Genomic DNA, 17,123 nt, shown 5'->3' on the forward strand with positions numbered 1-17,123 from the left:
GAGTCTGCATATGATGGGCACAGTTGACTTCATTTGATGAGCACAGAGGCTGCATTTGCTGGCCACAGAGTCTGCATAAGATGGACACGGTTGGCTGCATATGATGGGCACCCTGGCTGCATATGATGGGCACAGAGTCTGCATATGATGGGCACAGTTGGCTGCATATGATTGGCACAGTGGCTGCATATGATGTTTTTGTTTTAGTCTTTTTCAGTTAGTTTGCACCCCCCAAAAAGTCGATTGAACATACAGTACTGATGTTTGTTGAGTCGGCTAATTCAAGTAGTGTAGGGCGGCCTCTTTGCATTGTATTGTATATCGAGCAAAGTCAATAGTCATTCAAATATTCAATTACAATCCTCCATCACACAAACTTATCCGTGCCAAGTAGACTCATATCACTGACTCATACACTATGTAAAAACACATTTTTATTTTCTTTTTATGATAAGAGAATTTAATCAGTGTGTTCAGCACCATTGGTTTAAGAACCAAATCTTTTACAATTTATTGTCTATGATAAAATTATGGACATATACAGAGCAGCTTCTTATTGTTTGATCAGCGAGAGGAATTCTTCTCTGGTCTTGGGATCATCCCGGAAGGTTCCATGCATGGTGCTGGTGACGGTTCTGCTGTTCATCTTCTGCACGCCCCTCATTACCGTACACATGTGCCTGGGGGGAGAGGAAAACCAAATGACTCCATGACTGCAGCTACAGACTGTGATTATCAGGCTCCAAAATCGCACAGTGTCCATTGTGACTTTGATCCATCTTTACAAGTCGCATCAAAGTAGCGCAGTCACCTTTTCAGAGTCACTGCGACATTAAGTCGCACCAATCTGAACGGATGCCATTGAGAACAATGGGCTGTGACCAGGGCCGGGCTTAGGTTTTCAGGCGCCATGTGTGAGATAATCCTGTGGCACCCCCCCACCCCCATCTTCACCCCTCGCCCCCTGGTCACCTAAACATACACAAAGAGGAAAAAAATTATTTGTAACAAATAATTTGTTTTAATTCAACTTTACATTACGCAGCACCCTGCATCTCTGGACCCCTTTACATTACGCAGCACCCTGCATCTCTGGACCCCTTTACATTACGCAGCACCCTGCGCCTCTGGACCCCTTTACATTACGCAGCACCCTGCATCTCTGGACCCCTTTACATTACGCAGCACCCTGCGCCTCTGGACCCCTTTACATTACGCAGCACCCTGCGCCTCTGGACCCCTTTACATTACACAGCACCCTGCACCTCTGGACCCCTTTACATTACACAGCACCCTGCGCCTCTGGACCCCTTTACATTACACAGCACCCTGCATCAGTGGACCCCTTTACATTACACAGAACCCTGCAGCTCTGGACCCTCTGCATGTTAAACAGACCCCCTTCAGTGCAGACCCCCCTTTAGTGTATCCACCCCTTCAATGCAGACCCCCTGTTCAGTGTAGCCCCCCGTTCAGCGTAGCCCCCCTTCAGAGTAGCCCCCCATTCAGTGTCGCCTCCCCCCGTTGAGTGTAGCCCCCCTCGTTCAGTGCAGCCCCCCCATTCAGTGCAGCCCTCCCCTGTTCAGTGCAGCCCCCCCTCCCGTTCAGTGTAGCCCCCCCATTCAGTGTAGCCCCCCCATTTAGTGTAGCCCCCCCATTTAGTGTAGCCCCCCCGTTCAGTGTAGCCCCCTGTTCAGTGCAGCCCCCCTTCAGTACCTCAGATCAGTGCGGCGGCACATGCACAGCAGGTCCCCTCCCCCTGTTTACACATAAACAGAGAGGAGGGGGACGCTGCTGCTGACTTTTAATATTAGGACACTTACCTGTCCTGGAGTCCAGCGCCGTCAGCAGCAGGGGACGAGCGATCGCTCGTCTCTCTGCTGCTCCCCCCGCCATCCTCAGTGAGGGATCCAGAAAGTGAAGCGCTCCGGCTTCACTACCCGGTTCCCTACGGCGCATGCGCGAGTCGCGCTGCGCCCGCCGATTGGCTCACACGCTGTGTGCTGGGAGCCGAGTGTTCCCAGCACACAACGGGCGACAGACGGGAAGTCAGAAAAACCCGTCTTTTGCCCATAGCGTGTGGCCGGAAGTGGGTGCAAATACTTGTCTTTAGACAGGTATCTGCACCCCCCTCCCCCCTGAAAGGTGTCAAATGTGACACCGGAGGGGGGGCGGGTGCCGATCAGCGTGAGTTCCACTTTAGGGTGGAGCTCCGCTTTAAGTCCTTTCTGAACCTGGGCCCTTGTCTTTTGCCAGCCTCCTTTTTTTCATATGCATTAATAATTTAGGAACACATTCCTGGGGTTAGACGTTCTGCCACCCCGAGGGTGAAGGTGTAGAATCCTATGCCTTGATAGGGGTTTTGTTTCACAATTAATTCCCCCACCTGTGCTTGACTAAAATCGGATGTGACCAAGGTGTTGTTTTTTTTTTGTTTTGTCCAACTTATGATCTTGCAAACAGGCCCACTGATTTCAGAAAACGCCCCTGGGCACATGGGAAAAAAATTGTTTCCCATCCAGGGTCGATCCTAGGGTCACAGACGCCTGGGTGCAGAAATATTTCTGGCGCCCCCACATGGGCGTAGCCATCTTACCACCACCCCTTTACAATGTTTATATAGCAACGATTCAAACACAGAGATGCTCCCCTAACACAGACAGGGAGAACACGTCAGGCACGGACCACCCCCCAGCGACGCCACTGCATGGCTGGTCTCTCTCCACACAGAGACAGCCGCTGCTTCGCTCTCCTCCTTTGACAGGAGGAGGGAGGGGGGACGGGCTTGGGCAGGAAACACAGTGGCGGTTGCGGTGACCGGCGGAGAGAACCGCCTCTGGACACAGACAAGGAGAGGAGGAGGGAGGGGAGCACTCTGGCGCTCCAGTGCCCCCACCTCTGTGGCGCCTGGGTGCACTGCACCCCACGCACCTGCCTAGGATCAGCCCTGTTCCCATCCCGTGTTGAGACTGCTTTCATCACTGCAGCTCGATGGTGTGAACAAATCTTTAATGACAAAATGGCTCGCTGCAGAGAAAAGCCACCTCTGTCGTCTACAGCGAAAGATCAACTTGCCAAACTCTGGATAGAATAATCAATGCATGACATTGAAATACATAAAAGCCTTTTGAAAAAAAAAAATCATTGAAGAAGACATTACTTACGAAGCCTCCATAACAACAGCCACCCCCAGTGGCTGCAGAGCTTCATTGATGGCTAATGCGATCTGTTTTGTGAGACGCTCTTGAACTGTAAATATATAAAACAGGAGATTATTAGCACTGCTGCACAGCCAGAAAGGTGCAGCAAACAATGTTACATGAAGATATTCATGTAAAATTTTTAAACAACATGTTCATGAAAGAGCGTTATTTAGCAATATGTATATTAAAGTGACCCTGTCACTAGACCATTCATTTAAACCAGGGGTCTCCAAACTGTGGCCCCTTGCTTGCCTTTATCTGGCCCTTGGGGAACTTTTCCTTCCACTGATACATGACACTATTCCTCCCTCTGATATCAATAATGGGGCATTATTTCTTCCATTGACGCCAATGGTGGGGCACTATTAATCCCACTGACCCCAATGATGGGGCGCTATTCCTCCCATTGACACCAATTATATAGCTCTATTCCTCAAACTGACACCAACAATGGGGCACTATTATTCCGCGTACACACGATCATTTTTCGGCATTTAAAAAACAAAGTTTTTCAGCATCTAGGAAAAAACGTTGTTTTTTCCAACTTCATCATTAAAACGACGTTGCCCACACACGATCGTTTAAAAAAAATGCTCTAGCAAAGCGCGGTGACGTACAACACGTACAACGGCACTATAAAGGGGAAGTTCTATTCGGATAACGCCACCCTTAGGGCTGCTTTAGCTGATTTCCTGTTAGTAAAAGACGATTCGCGCTTTTCTGTCTGTTACAGCGTGATGAATGTGCTTACTCCATTACGAACGGTAGTTTTACCAGAACGAGCGCTCCCATCTCATAACTTGCTTCTGAGCATGCACGGGTTTTTAACGTTGTTTTAGCCCACACACAATCATTTTTTACAACCCGAAAAACGTCCTAGTTTAAAACGTCGTTAAAAAATACAGCATGTTCGGATTTATTTTTTTCGTTTTTCAGAACCCGAAAAATGATGTGAAGCCCACACACGATCATTTTAAATGACATTTTTAAAAAACGACGTTTTTTACATGCCGAAAAATTAATGTGTGTACGCGGCATTAATCCCACTGACACCAATGATGGGGCACTATTCCTTCCTCTGACACCAATGATGGGGCACTATTCCTTCCTCTGACACCAATGATGGGCACTATTCCTTCCTCTGACACCAATGATGGGGCACTATTCCTTCCTCTGACACCAATGATGGGGCACGATTCCTTCCTCTGACACCAATGATGGGGCACTATTCCTTCCTCTGACACCAATGATGGGGCACTATTCCTTCCTCTGACACCAATGATGAGACACTACTAATCCCACTGACACCAATGATGGGGCACTACTAATCCCACTGACACCAATGATGGGGCACTATTCAGCCCATTGACACCAGCAATAGGGTGCTATTTTACCCCCTAATACCATAGATGCATTGTTTACCCCCACTGATGCCAAGATATTTTTTACTTCTGATGACCACAGTTTGGACCTCCTAAAGTCTGGAGGATGTAAACCTTTTCACCCCTGGAAGGTTTTACCCCCTTCCTGACCAGAGCACTTTTTACAATTCGACACTGCGTTGTACCCAAACAATCCTTTTTTCCCCACAAATAGAGTTTTCTTTTGGTGGTATTTGATCACCTCTGCTGTTTTTATTTTTTGCGCTATAAACAAAAAAAGGGCATACATTTTGAAAAAAAATATATTTTTTACTTTTTTTATTTATAATAAATATCCCCAAAAGTTTTTTTAAAAATCAATATTTTTTTCTCATTTTAGGCCAATATATATTCTTCTACAAAAAAAATCACAATAAGCGTATATTGATTGGTTTGCGCAAAAGTTATGGCATCTGCAAACTATGGGAAAGATTTGGGGGATTTTTTGGGGATTTTTCTTCCGTCTGGCGGATCGGATCGGGTGAACACGGACATACGGTCCGTGTTCATCCGATCCCCCATAGGGGAGAGTGGAGGAAAGACAGGGCGGTCCCTGCACAGTGTGGGGACCGCCCTGTCAGCCGACAGCTCAGCGGGGATTTTACAGAGGATCCCCGCTGAGCTTTACGGACACACGGAGGCGGATCATTACTGATCCGCCCCGTGTGAAAGAGCCCTTATACAATATGGCTGACTGCTGCTGTGGCTTGACAGGGTTGGGCGGTGCATTTGAGGCCGGGTACTCACGACCAAACATGTATGGTGAAAGCGGTCCGTCGGACCGTTTTCACCATACATGTCTGCCAGAGGGCTTCTGTACGATGGTTGTACACACCATCGTACAGAAGTCCGCGCGTAAACAATACGCGGGGCGTGTCCGCGGTGTCGCCGCGTCGATGACGCGGTGTCGCCGCGACAATGACGCAGCGACGTGGGCGGCCCGCCTTTAAAATGCTTCCACGCATGCGTCGAAGTCATTCGACGCATGCGAGGGACGGCGGGCGCCTGGACATGTACGGTAGGTCTGTACTGACGACCGTACATGTCCGAGCGGGCAGGATTCCAGCGGACTGTTTTAAAACAAGTCCAGGAATATTTGTCCGCTGGGAAAAGGCCCGGCGGGCAAATGTTTGCTGGAATTCGGCCCGCTCGCGCCCACACACGACCAAACATGTCTGCTGAAACTGGCCTGCGGACCAGTTTCAGCAGACATGTTTGGTCGTGAGTACGGGGCCTAACGGTACTTGCCATGCTTACATTCCAGGTACATACTGCCTTATGCACAGCCCAGCCCTGTTCAGCCGCAGCAGCTGTCAGGCTCAAAGTTTGACAGGCTGGCATTAGGGCTGGATGTTGCACCTGTGCCCCCTGCTCATGGCTAAACGCATGGGGCCTACGGAGGCAAATTAACCGCTTCCCGGCCGCCGCACGCACATATACGTCGACACAATGGCACTCCTGGGCAGAAAGACGCCCGCCGCAAGCTCCGTGAACCTGATCGTGGGTCCCGCGGACTCGATTGCCGTGAAGATACCCACGATCGTCTCACGGAGAGATAGAGCGGGGAGATGCTAATGTAAACAAACATCTCCCTGCTCTGCCTAGTGACAATGACAGTGTCTTGTCACGTGTAGCCCACCCCCCTACAGTAAGAAACACTCACTAGGGCACACTTAACCCCTACAGTGCCACCTAGTGTTAACCCCCTTCACTGCCAGTGTCATTTTCACAGTAATCAGTGCATTTTTATAGCACTGTTCGCTGTAAAAATGACAATGGTCCCAAAAATTTGTCAAAAGTGTCCGATGTGTCCGCCATAATGTCGCAGTCACGATAAAGATCGCTGATCACTGCCATTACTAGTAAAAAAAAAAGAAATATTAATAAAAATTATTAATAAAAATTCCATAATTCTATCCCCTATTTTGTAGACGCTATAACTTTTGTGCAAACCAATAAACGCTAATTGTGATTTTGTTTACCAAAAATATGTAGAAGAATACGTATCGGCCTAAACTGAGGAAAAAAAATGTTTTTTTTATATATTTTTGGGGGATATTTATTATAGCAAAAAATATTGATTTTTTTTTTCAAAATTGTCGCTCTATTTTTGTTTATAGCGCAAAAAAATAAAAACTGCAGAGGTGATCAAATACCACCAAAAGAAAGCTCTATTTGTGGGAAAAAAAGGACGTCAATTTTGTTTGGGAGCCACGTCGCACGACCGCGCAATTGTCAGTTAAAACGACGCAGTGCCGAATTGCAAAAAGTGGCCCGGTCATTTAGCAACAAAATGGTCCGGGGCTTAAGTGGTTAAATCCCATCTAAGACAGCTGTCACTAGAACATTTGTCCCCATTGCATTACTGACTCCTACCTCTTGCTCTGGCGACAGCTCTAATGTTGGATTTATGCTCATTATCAATGGTCACTAAGACAAATGGAGAGGGGAACTGCCCCCATTGTGGACTCAGATACCCACACAAAAAGTTTTGCATTGACACCCCATACAATAAGCTGCATTATTCTTCACAGTAAATAGATTTCCTTCTACAAACCTTGTAGCCGTCGACTGAAGATCTCAACAATTCTGAAAAAATAATAAAAAAAGACAGTCAGGACAGGTATGTCATATTCTATCAAGTATCTGTCAATACCGCTGCAGAATGAACCTGAATGTATGAAAGCCGCTATGCTGAATAACCACAGGCAGACAGATATCTGAAAGTATGTACAGTATAACAGTTCTAGTCCTCAGCTTCTATACAGTGTAGTAGACCTAAGGTTTCTGTAATAAACTTACCTTGCCAGCTTGCTCAGTCCAACTACTTTTCTGTTTGGTAAGTAGCCAATGTGAACCTGTGAAAGTAAGAGAAGACTGATTTATTGCATGAATATATCTATTGTCGCCGCTGCAGCCCACTATTCAGGAGTCGCTCCACTGTTGAGCGCCGGCCATCTGAATTACAGCGGTGGGTGTGTTTTGGAAGTGCCTGATTAGAGCCCTGTGGGCTCTAATCGGCTTCCAAATGGTTAAACAACGGGCGCACTGCTGTGCGTTCCCTGTTTAAACCATGCTGTGTTATGGAATCGCTTCCCTAACACTGACCCACATCTCAGCCAATCAGGTGCACCGGGTCTGGTTACCGGTCACCTGATTGGCTGAAGCGATATAGAGGATGGGAGAAGACAAGTATGGAGCCGTAGTAAAACGTAGGTGGAGTACAGCATGACAGGGTGTAGGTAACTGGCAGTGGGGAAGAGGTTAAAGGAATGGGGGGTGGTTAGTAGAGTAAGAGTCTTAAGGGATTGGAAGATACAGCAAAGGGGAGGAGTTGGCTGGATTCGTGGGGAGAGAGGAGGAGGGGACAGCAACAGTCGGTGAGAGGAAGCCTGAAGGGAAAGTCATCAAGCTCCCAGCTTATACAGCGGTACGTGCGGCCTGGTTAGTCAGTGAGGGAATATGAGTGAGGTAGCTAGTTTAATGGAGCAGCTGAGGGCTGTGGCGGAGACTCATGGAGCGGACTGGCTACAAAGCCAGATTACCGCGTCTCTGCGGGGGGTTCAGCAGGGCCCTCCCACCACGCGGCCTGCATCCACGCGCTCGAGGCGGTCTATTCCGCCGGAGCGCTTTAGCCCGGACAATACCCCCCGGTCACAGAGGAGGGTGAGGAGCCCCAGTCGGTCCCCGTCGGGCCCCCCCGCGAAGCAGGCCCAGGCATCCGGTTCACGAGCGGGGGGGGGGAGGGCGCAGGGCGTACAGCGCGGCGAGTCCCGGGTTTCTAGGCCTCCTTCCCCTATGGTGGTGCGGGCGCAGATTCACTCGGCTGCCCCCACTGGCGATGCTCCGGTCGGGGGGGCGGCCCGACGCGGGAAGGATCCTCCAGCAGGCGCCGGCCTAGCGCGATCCACAGGCGGCGGCCTAGCACGTGGCGAGGCCTCCACTAGCGGTGGGGGGGGAGCGGCAGCTACACATTCGCGCCAGTTGGGAGGTCCCGCCTCCAGGTCTCGGCAGGGGCCTGGGAGGGTTGACCGGAGAGAGGATGGTGCTCAGGCCGCGTCGGCGGTGCTGAGGGACGAGCTTATCGAGGAGTTCAGCAGCGATGGAGAGGAGAGCCCTCGGGGGGGGGTCGCCCCCGCCCCTCTCACTACGCCAGCTGTGTCCAGAGGTCGAAGTGGAGGAGGAGAGGAGCGTCTGCGGCCACACGGGCAGGCGGCGGTGCTATCCAGCAGCAGTGAGGAGGGGGAGCTGACGGAGGACCCCCTGGAGGACGGGAGAGCAGCAGGACTTTCGGCTGGAGGACCATCACGGCCGCGCCGACCCGGTAAGACCAAGTCTCAACGTCCTATGGGGGGAGGTGGGCCGGTGGGGTTACAGGAGATTAGTGGGGGGGTGGCGGTGCTTAATCACACGGGGGAAGGGGGGGTATGGGATGCTTTGCGGGAGCTACTGCGGAGGTTAGATGGGAGTTCCCCCCAAGTTCCTGCCCCGGTGAGTCCATGGGTCCCTTCCGTACAGGTGGGTCTCCCCACGGGGTCGGCACCCCTTTTGCAGGCAGCGCAGGTACCAGTGGTTACCCCCCCCACACAGACAGCACCCACGACAGGAGTTGCAGGGACGCAGACAGAGAAGGACAGCGAGGGATCTGCGGCGCCGAAAAAAGACAAGGACAAGGATAAAGACGTCGAGAAAATTCGGTTGGACGACGCGGCGAGGGGGGAAATTTACATATGTTTTGAAGGGCCACTAGGGGCCCACCTAAAGCCGGAGGTGAGGGAGAAAATTGGAAAAGACGAGTTTGTGGAAATATTTTCACTGCTCCCGCTGGAAAAATTTAATCTCGACCGGGTGAAACCGGACGAGAGTAAAAAAGATGAGGAGGAGAAGCGCAGATACAGGCTGATTCCACGCACGTTTGCGAATTGGCTGCAAGCGTTTGCGATTTTTGCGAGCGTAATTGGGGAAAAGTCCCCCGAGAACTGCTCCGCACTGTTTTGTTACCTTGATGCCATTCATGAAGCGCATAGGGTTTATGGGGGGTTAGCGTGGCTGCGGTATGACGAACAATTTCGTCAGCGTAAGGCGGTGCGGCCGCACATTCGGTGGGATCATAAGGACATCAGTTTGTGGATGAGGTTGATGACAAGGCCGGCGAGCCAGTCTTTTCCAGGGGGGGCCGGCGGCACTTCCGCCGCGGGATCGCCGGCCCTTAAAAAGAAAGGGGTCTGTTGGCAGTTCAATGACGGAACCTGTAGGTTTGGCGGGTCCTGCCGATTCAAACATGAGTGTTCAGGATGTGGGGGGACACACGCCTTTAACAGATGCTTTAAACAAGGAAAAGGACGTTCCGGAGACGGCGCTGGAAAAGGGACTGACGCCGGTGAGACTGGGAAGGATGCTGCCTTTTCTAAGTAAGTATCCGGATAGGGCGGCGGCGGGTTTGTTGGAAGCGAGTTTCAGGGAGGGTTTCGTGATCCCTAGTACGATGCTGGAGGTCCCTCCGGTGTCGGGGAATTTGAGGTCGGCACTGCTCCACCAAGGAGTGGTGTCGGCAAAATTGGCCAAGGAGGTGGCGCTGGGCCGGATGGCCGGCCCATTTCCGGAGCCGCCGGTAGCGGGCTTGATAGTGTCCCCGCTAGGGGTGGTTCCTAAGAAGGAGGCGGGGCAGTTTCGGATGATTCATCATCTGTCTTACCCAAAGGGGAATTCGGTGAACGATGGTATTGACCCGCAGCAATGTGCGGTTACCTATACGTCGTTCGATGCGGCTGTTTCCTGGGTTCGGAAATACGGCAGGGGTGCCCTGATGGCTAAGACGGATGTCGAGTCGGCATTTCGGCTTTTGCCGGTGCATCCCGCCAGTTTGCGTTTGTTAGGGTGTCACTGGCAGGGCGAATATTTCGTTGATCGTTGTCTGCCGATGGGGTGCTCCATTTCCTGCGCCTTGTTTGAGGCTTTTAGTTCATTCTTTGAATGGACAGTCAGGGAGGTGGCGGGGGTGAATTCCGTCGTCCATTATTTGGATGACTTTCTGTGTGTGGGGCCCCCGGAGTCCCGCTGTTGCGGGGTGTTGCTAGGCACAGTACAGTACTTGGCGGAGCGTTTTGGCATTCCCTTGGCGGCGGATAAGACGGAGGGCCCGACTTCAGAATTGGTTTTCTTAGGGATCACTATTGACTCCATGGCCATGGAGTGTAGGTTGCCGGAGGACAAAGTGGTGGCGCTGCGGAGTGAGGTAAGTGTAGCTCGGGTCAAGAGGAAGATTCGGTTGAAGGAGCTGCAGTCTTTGTTAGGGAAGTTAAATTTTGCCTGTAGAATCATTCCTATGGGGCGCATCTTTAGCCGGCGGTTGTCGGCGGCCACGGCGGGGGTTCGAGTGCCGAACCACTTTGTGCGGCTGACCGCTGAATTGAGGGATGACCTGTGGGTTTGGGGGACCTTTTTGGATTCCTTCAATGGTCGCTCGATGTGGCAATCAGGACCGGTCAGCAACGCTGATTTGGTGTTGTTCACAGACGCGGCAGGGTCGGTGGGTTACGGAGCTTACTGTCAAGGTCGGTGGAGCGCTGAGCCCTGGCCGGAGGCATGGAAGGAAGCTGGTTTCCTTCGCAACTTGGTGTTACTGGAGTTATTTCCCATTGTGGTGGCAGTGGAATTGTGGGGGGAATCTCTCAGGAATAGGAAAGTGCGGTTCAATTGCGACAACATGGGGGTGGTGTGGGCCATTAACAATATCTCGGCATCTTCCCCCCCAGTGATCAGGCTACTGCGTTACCTGGTGCTTAAGTGTTTAAAGATAAATGCTCTGATTTATGCGGTGCACATTCCCGGAGTGGATAACAGATTAGCGGATGCTTTGTCTCGTTTCCAGTGGGAAGAGTTCCGGAAGTTGGCGCCGGAGGGCTGGGGGAGCCTTGCCCGCAGAAGTTGTGGGCCATTGCACTGGAGTCGCCGCAGGACTGATACGGCAGTCGCTCAGCGAGGGAACATGGAGGGCATATTCCAAAGTGTGGCAGGAATGGGGCGCGCTGAGGGAGGAGGTAGGGGGGTCGGAGGACCCAGAGGAGGTGCAAGCGTTAGTTTTATTTTTCATCTGCAGTAATTATGAACAAGGTAATTCGAGAGCAGCCATAGGTAAGAAAATGTCGGCGTTGGCGTTTTTATTCCAAATGGCGGGCCTCAAGGATTTTACGAAATCCTTCGTGGTGCGCCGGGCGTTGAGGGGATATGGGAGGGGAGGTCCTGCCAGGGATTCCAGGCGCCCGGTATCATTTGCGGTTCTGGATACAGTATTGGGAAATCTGGGGAGGGTGTGTTCGACTCCTTACGAGCAGGTACTATTCCGGGCCGTTTTTGTGTTGGCCTTTTTTGGGGCATTCAGGGTGGGGGAAATAGTGTCTCCTTCCAAGACGGTGGTGGGTGGACTACAGTTTCGGGACATCCAGTGCTCCGAGGAGTCGGTAGCGATCTGGATTAGGCGGTCAAAGACGGATCAGCAAGGGAAGGGTGTTAGGGTGGAGTTATTTCGGGGGCATTGCCCGTTAACTTGCCCAGTGGTGACGGTAAGACAATTTTTGGGGGTTCGCCCACAGGGAGATGGTGCCTTTTTTGTGCATCAGACGGGGGAGTGTCTGTCGAGGTTCCAATTTACAGCGGTTTTTAGGAAGTGTCTAAAGGAGGGAGGTTTGGTACCAGGGGAGTATTCGGCACACTCATTTCGCATTGGGGCAGCGACGGAGGCGTCAAGGTGGGGTTTGCCTGCAGATTCTGTAAAGCGGATTGGCAGATGGGAATCCAACAGATATAGACTGTATGTACGTCCTCACTTGTTATGAATATGTGGACTGATGTGGTTATGATAAGTCATGTTATGTGTTAGTTGGGGCTTTTTTGCTAGGTATTTTTCAATTTTGTCATTTCAGATCCCCAAGGATGCCTAGTCTGGATTTTGGGACATTCATTCGTTTTTTGGGGGGCAAGGCGGGCGGACGTCAAGCCCGGGGGTAGACAGCTGGGTTTGCCCAGGGAGGAAGGAAGGGTCAGGTGGATTGGCATAAGGGGATTGATGTGGCAGAAGGTTGTACCGGAGGTGCACAGGGGCGCAAGCTTAGACCGGGTACCAGACATTTTGGTAATACATGCGGGGGGGAATGACCTGGGCATTCGTCCTATGCGTCAGGTCATTAAGGACATCCAGTGGGATTTCCGGCGGCTCCGGGCCTCTTTTCCCGACTTAATCATAGTCTGGTCAGATATCATAGCTCGTATGGCGTGGAGAGAGGCCCGGTCGCTGGAAAGATTAGATAAGGCCCGTATAAAAGTAAACAGGGAGGTGGGCAGATTTGTAGTCCAGCAGGGGGGGGTGGCAGTTCGCCATCCAGAACTCGAAGTCGAGACCTGGAGGTACTTGAGAGGGGATGGGGTGCATCTCAACCCGATCGGGATCGATCTGTGGGCCCTAGGATTGGAGGAGGGCATCAGGAGGGCTTTTTTCGTTTGGCGGCGGGCACAAGTGTGAGGTGTCTCACTTGTGCCGCAGTGGCGGTGTGTGCCCTGACGTTTTTCTAAAGAGAAGGATGTTTGGGTACAACGGTAGGGGCACGTTTCAGGGATTGAGTCCCCCTCGGTGGTCTGGTGTCAGTCTGGACCACCAGGGAGAAGTGGGTGGGTCTGTGGTCAGCTAGGGTCCTCGAGGCGGTGGTTGCGACTGGGGACATGTTGTTAGCTACGAGGGTACCACAGGCCCAAAAAGAGTGATCAGTGGGTTGTCAGGGGGCTGACAACCAAGGAATGGTAAAAAGGTTTATTAAAATGTTGTTGTTTTATATTTTGGGATTGGGATATATATATATATATTTTTATATATATATACAATTATTTTGGTTATTTTGTTAAATAAAGGCCGAACAGGCCATTTTAATCCAGCAGGTGTCAGTGTGGTCATTTATAGAGAGTTAAGGGGTATATGTATTTGTGTTGGTTGGTGCAGTAAGTTATCCGGCTGCCCTAGTCAAGACATTGAGGACTCTGAGGGAGCGGAGGAGGACGGTGCTGACCCGAGAAAGGTAAGTACCAGGTGGGGGGGGGGGGGGACAAACTGGCATCATTTGAGGGGAAACTGGCTACATTGGAGGGGAAACTGGCAGCATTGGAGGGGAAACTGGCAGAATTGGAGGGGAAACGGGCTTCATTGGAGGGGAAACTGGCTTCATTGGAGGGGAAACTGGCTGCATCGAAAGGGGAAACTGGCTGCATCGGAGGGGAAATTGGCTGCATCGGAGGGGAAACTGGCTGCATCGGAGGGGAAACTGGCAGCATTGGAGGGGAAACTGGCTGCATTGGAGGGGAAACTGGCAGCATTGGAGGGGAAACTGGCTGCATTGGAGGGGAAACTGGCAGCATTGGAGGGGAAACTGGCAGAATTGGAGGGCAAACGGGCTTCATTGGAGGGGAAACTGGCTTCATTGGAGGGGAAACTGGCTGCATCGAAAGGGGAAACTGGCTGCATCGGAGGGGAAATTGGCTGCATCGGAGGGGAAACTGGCTGCATCGGAGGGGAAACTGGCAGCATTGGAGGGGAAACTGGCTGCATTGGAGAGGAAACTGGCTGCATTGGAGGGGAAACTGGCAGCATTGGAGGGGAAACTGGCTGCATCGGAGGGGAAACTGGCAGCATTGGAGGGGAAATTGGCTGCATCGGAGGGGAAACTGGCTGCATCGGAGGGGAAACTGGCAGCATTGGAGGGGAAACTGGCTGCATTGGAGGGGAAACTGGCAGCATTGGAGGGGAAACTGGCTACATTGGAGGGGAAACTGGCAGCATTGGAGGGGAAACTGGCAGAATTGGAGGGGAAACGGGCTTCATTGGAGGGGAAACTGGCTTCATTGGAGGGGAAACTGGCTGCATCGAAAGGGGAAACTGGCTGCATCGGAGGGGAAATTGGCTGCATCGGAGGGGAAACTGGCTGCATCGGAGGGGAAACTGGCAGCATTGGAGGGGAAACTGGCTGCATTGGAGAGGAAACTGGCTGCATTGGAGGGGAAACTGGCAGCATTGGAGGGGAAACTGGCTGCATCGGAGGGGAAACTGGCAGCATTGGAGGGGAAACTGGCTGCATAGGAGGGGAAACTGGCTGCATTGGAGGGGAAATTAGCTGCATCGGAGGGGAAACTGGCTGCATCGGAGGGGAAACTGGCAGCATTGGAGGGGAAACTGGCTGCATAGGAGGGGAAACTGGCTGCATTGGAGGGGAAATTAGCTGCATCGGAGGGGAAACTGGCTGCATTTGGGGGGAAACTGGCATCATTTGAGGGGGCAAACTGGCGGAGTTTGATGGGCACAGTGGCGGCAATTGATGTTTTTTTTTTTTTTGTTTGTTTGGCCCCCCCCAAAAAATTTGAGCACTAGCCCCCACTGGTGGCAACCCTTCTCTGACCCCACTCCCCTTTTCTCTCTTTAGCGCTCCTCTTTGTTTCTCCTTGTGTCTTTCTACTCTCTATCACTGGGTCCCCTAAATATCTCTGTCCCCCTGCCCCATCCCCCTTTCCTTCTCCTCCTGGGTATAGTCTTAAATCTGGTTTCATACCTTGCCAAAAAATGGTACCAAGTGATGCTCACAAAGAGAAAACACATCGATGTCCTTCACAATGACAATCTTATCATGGTTCTCGTCAAACATGGCGTTGTTGAGTATATCTAGAAAACAAATTACAGTAGCGTGAAATATTAATCTTATTATAACCAAAAAACAAAAAAATTGCTTAAAGAATAAGTTCATCTTTGGAACATGTTACATGTTCCACCCATTTTTAGGATGGAACATGTAACATGTTCTAGCATCTGCAGCCTCCAATCCCCCTTCCGTGTGACAGCGGGGGGGGGGGGGGATCCTCTCCCCACACCCACTGTCACAATTTAACAACAGTGCAGTCGTATAGGGCTCTGCCCACTCTGCCACGTCATTAATTCAGTTTCCTGTGAATGAATGCCTACAATTACAGTCAGCCATTGCAGATGATGGCTTGTAGTTCTCAATGAACTACGAGGGCACTGGTGAGCGCTCTCAAAGTCCATTAATCTTCCTCCTCTCTAACTGCCTACCCGTTTGAGGTAGGGGAAGACAGCTGAGAGTCTGCAGGAGCCTGGGATTGCACCTGCAATCAGCTGATCAGGGGTGCAATGCTCTGCGGGCTCCTTAGATATATAATAAATGCACATCTTTTTACCTACAAAAAAAGTGTGGATTTATTAAAAAATTTCTTCCAAAAGATCAATTTATCCTTCAATCAAAGTGATTTAGTTACTGATTTGAGTACAAAAAAATGCTATTACAAAAATATTGTATTGCGATAACTTTGATCAATGCATTAACAGTATTCAGTGTATAATTTTTTTTAAAAAAAACGGCATTTAAAACTTTGAGAATTATGTAATTTACAGAGCAACTGCCTGTATAAATAAATTTATATTTTTCTATATAATTTGTTTTCGTTGCCACTTGCCAATATAATCCCAACATAAGAGTTTTTTTCACACATTAAGCTTTCAAGGGATGATGGCAACCGCATGTTTTGACGTATGAGTTGACCAAAATTTAACAGAGCAACTGCCAGAGACTGCTCCTGGTGCATAGATACTGCCAGAGATTGCGCCATACTGAGAGGCTGTCGAAGACTGCTGGTGATGCAGAGTGACTTCTCATGGAGTTCAGTGGAACTTTAGGCTAAAGCCTCGTACACACTCTCGGTTTTCTCGGCAAGAACCAGCAAGAAAACTGCTGCTGAGTAAACTGAACGTGTGTACGAGGCTTTGAGGTTTCTCGTCTGGAAATCTGTACAGAATCTCAACGCGAAAAATAGAGATCCTGCTCTCTATTATCTCGTCAAGATTTTTGTCGGCCTGTTTCCCAACAAGAAACCCGAGCGTCTGTATACTTACCTGTCACCATGGAAACCTGTGCATGCTCGAAATGACTTTGACACATGCGCGGTAGCTTCCTAGGCATAGGTAGGGTGCAGCAAGATGGCGGCGACGGCATCGAATGTGACGAGCGCATGCCTTCACAGAGTCCTGACCTCAACCTGATAGAACACCTTTGGGGCAAATTGGAGTGGAGACTGTGAGCCAGGCCTTCTCATCCATCACTGGTGCTTGACCTCACAAATGCGCTTCTGGAAGAATGGTCAAACTTTCCCATAGACATGAAATCATGCGCGTACAGCTGATTAGGACGCTGCCATTGCCGGCAATAGCTGCCGATTTGGCATGCGATTTGACACGTCAAATTGCATTCCAAATTGCTGCTATGTCAACCGGGGCTAAGAGTTTATATTGAAAACTTCCTGTTCTTCTTGATTTCAATGTCAATGTGAACCTAGGCTCAATCTGCTAAAAACTTACCCCCTCAAGATAATGGTAACATGACTTATGTGGAAGGTCAGGAAAGTGCACAGACCAAGGTAAAGACTGGCCAGATCTGCCTGAATATTAGCTTTAGCA

At 50.6% G+C, this 17,123-nt stretch overlaps 1 protein-coding gene across 1 annotated transcript in view; it reads right to left on the minus strand.

The window, feature by feature from the left end:
• Nucleotides 1–416: 416 nt before the first annotated feature.
• Nucleotides 417–17,123, minus strand: part of LOC120937976 (GTP cyclohydrolase 1-like) — a 56,438-nt gene continuing 39,731 nt past the window's right edge. Inside the window, exons 2-6 of the mRNA XM_040351564.1 lie at nt 15,211–15,320; nt 7,427–7,482; nt 7,182–7,213; nt 3,165–3,249; nt 417–680 (exon numbers count right to left, since the gene is read on the minus strand). Coding sequence (XP_040207498.1) covers nt 554–680; nt 3,165–3,249; nt 7,182–7,213; nt 7,427–7,482; nt 15,211–15,320 — 410 coding nt within the window. The 3' untranslated portion in view covers nt 417–553. The remainder of the gene's footprint in view (nt 681–3,164; nt 3,250–7,181; nt 7,214–7,426; nt 7,483–15,210; nt 15,321–17,123) is intronic.

This window comes from Rana temporaria, chromosome 4, assembly GCF_905171775.1.
Source record: "Rana temporaria chromosome 4, aRanTem1.1, whole genome shotgun sequence".
In the NCBI taxonomy this organism is placed as follows: domain Eukaryota; kingdom Metazoa; phylum Chordata; class Amphibia; order Anura; family Ranidae; genus Rana; species Rana temporaria.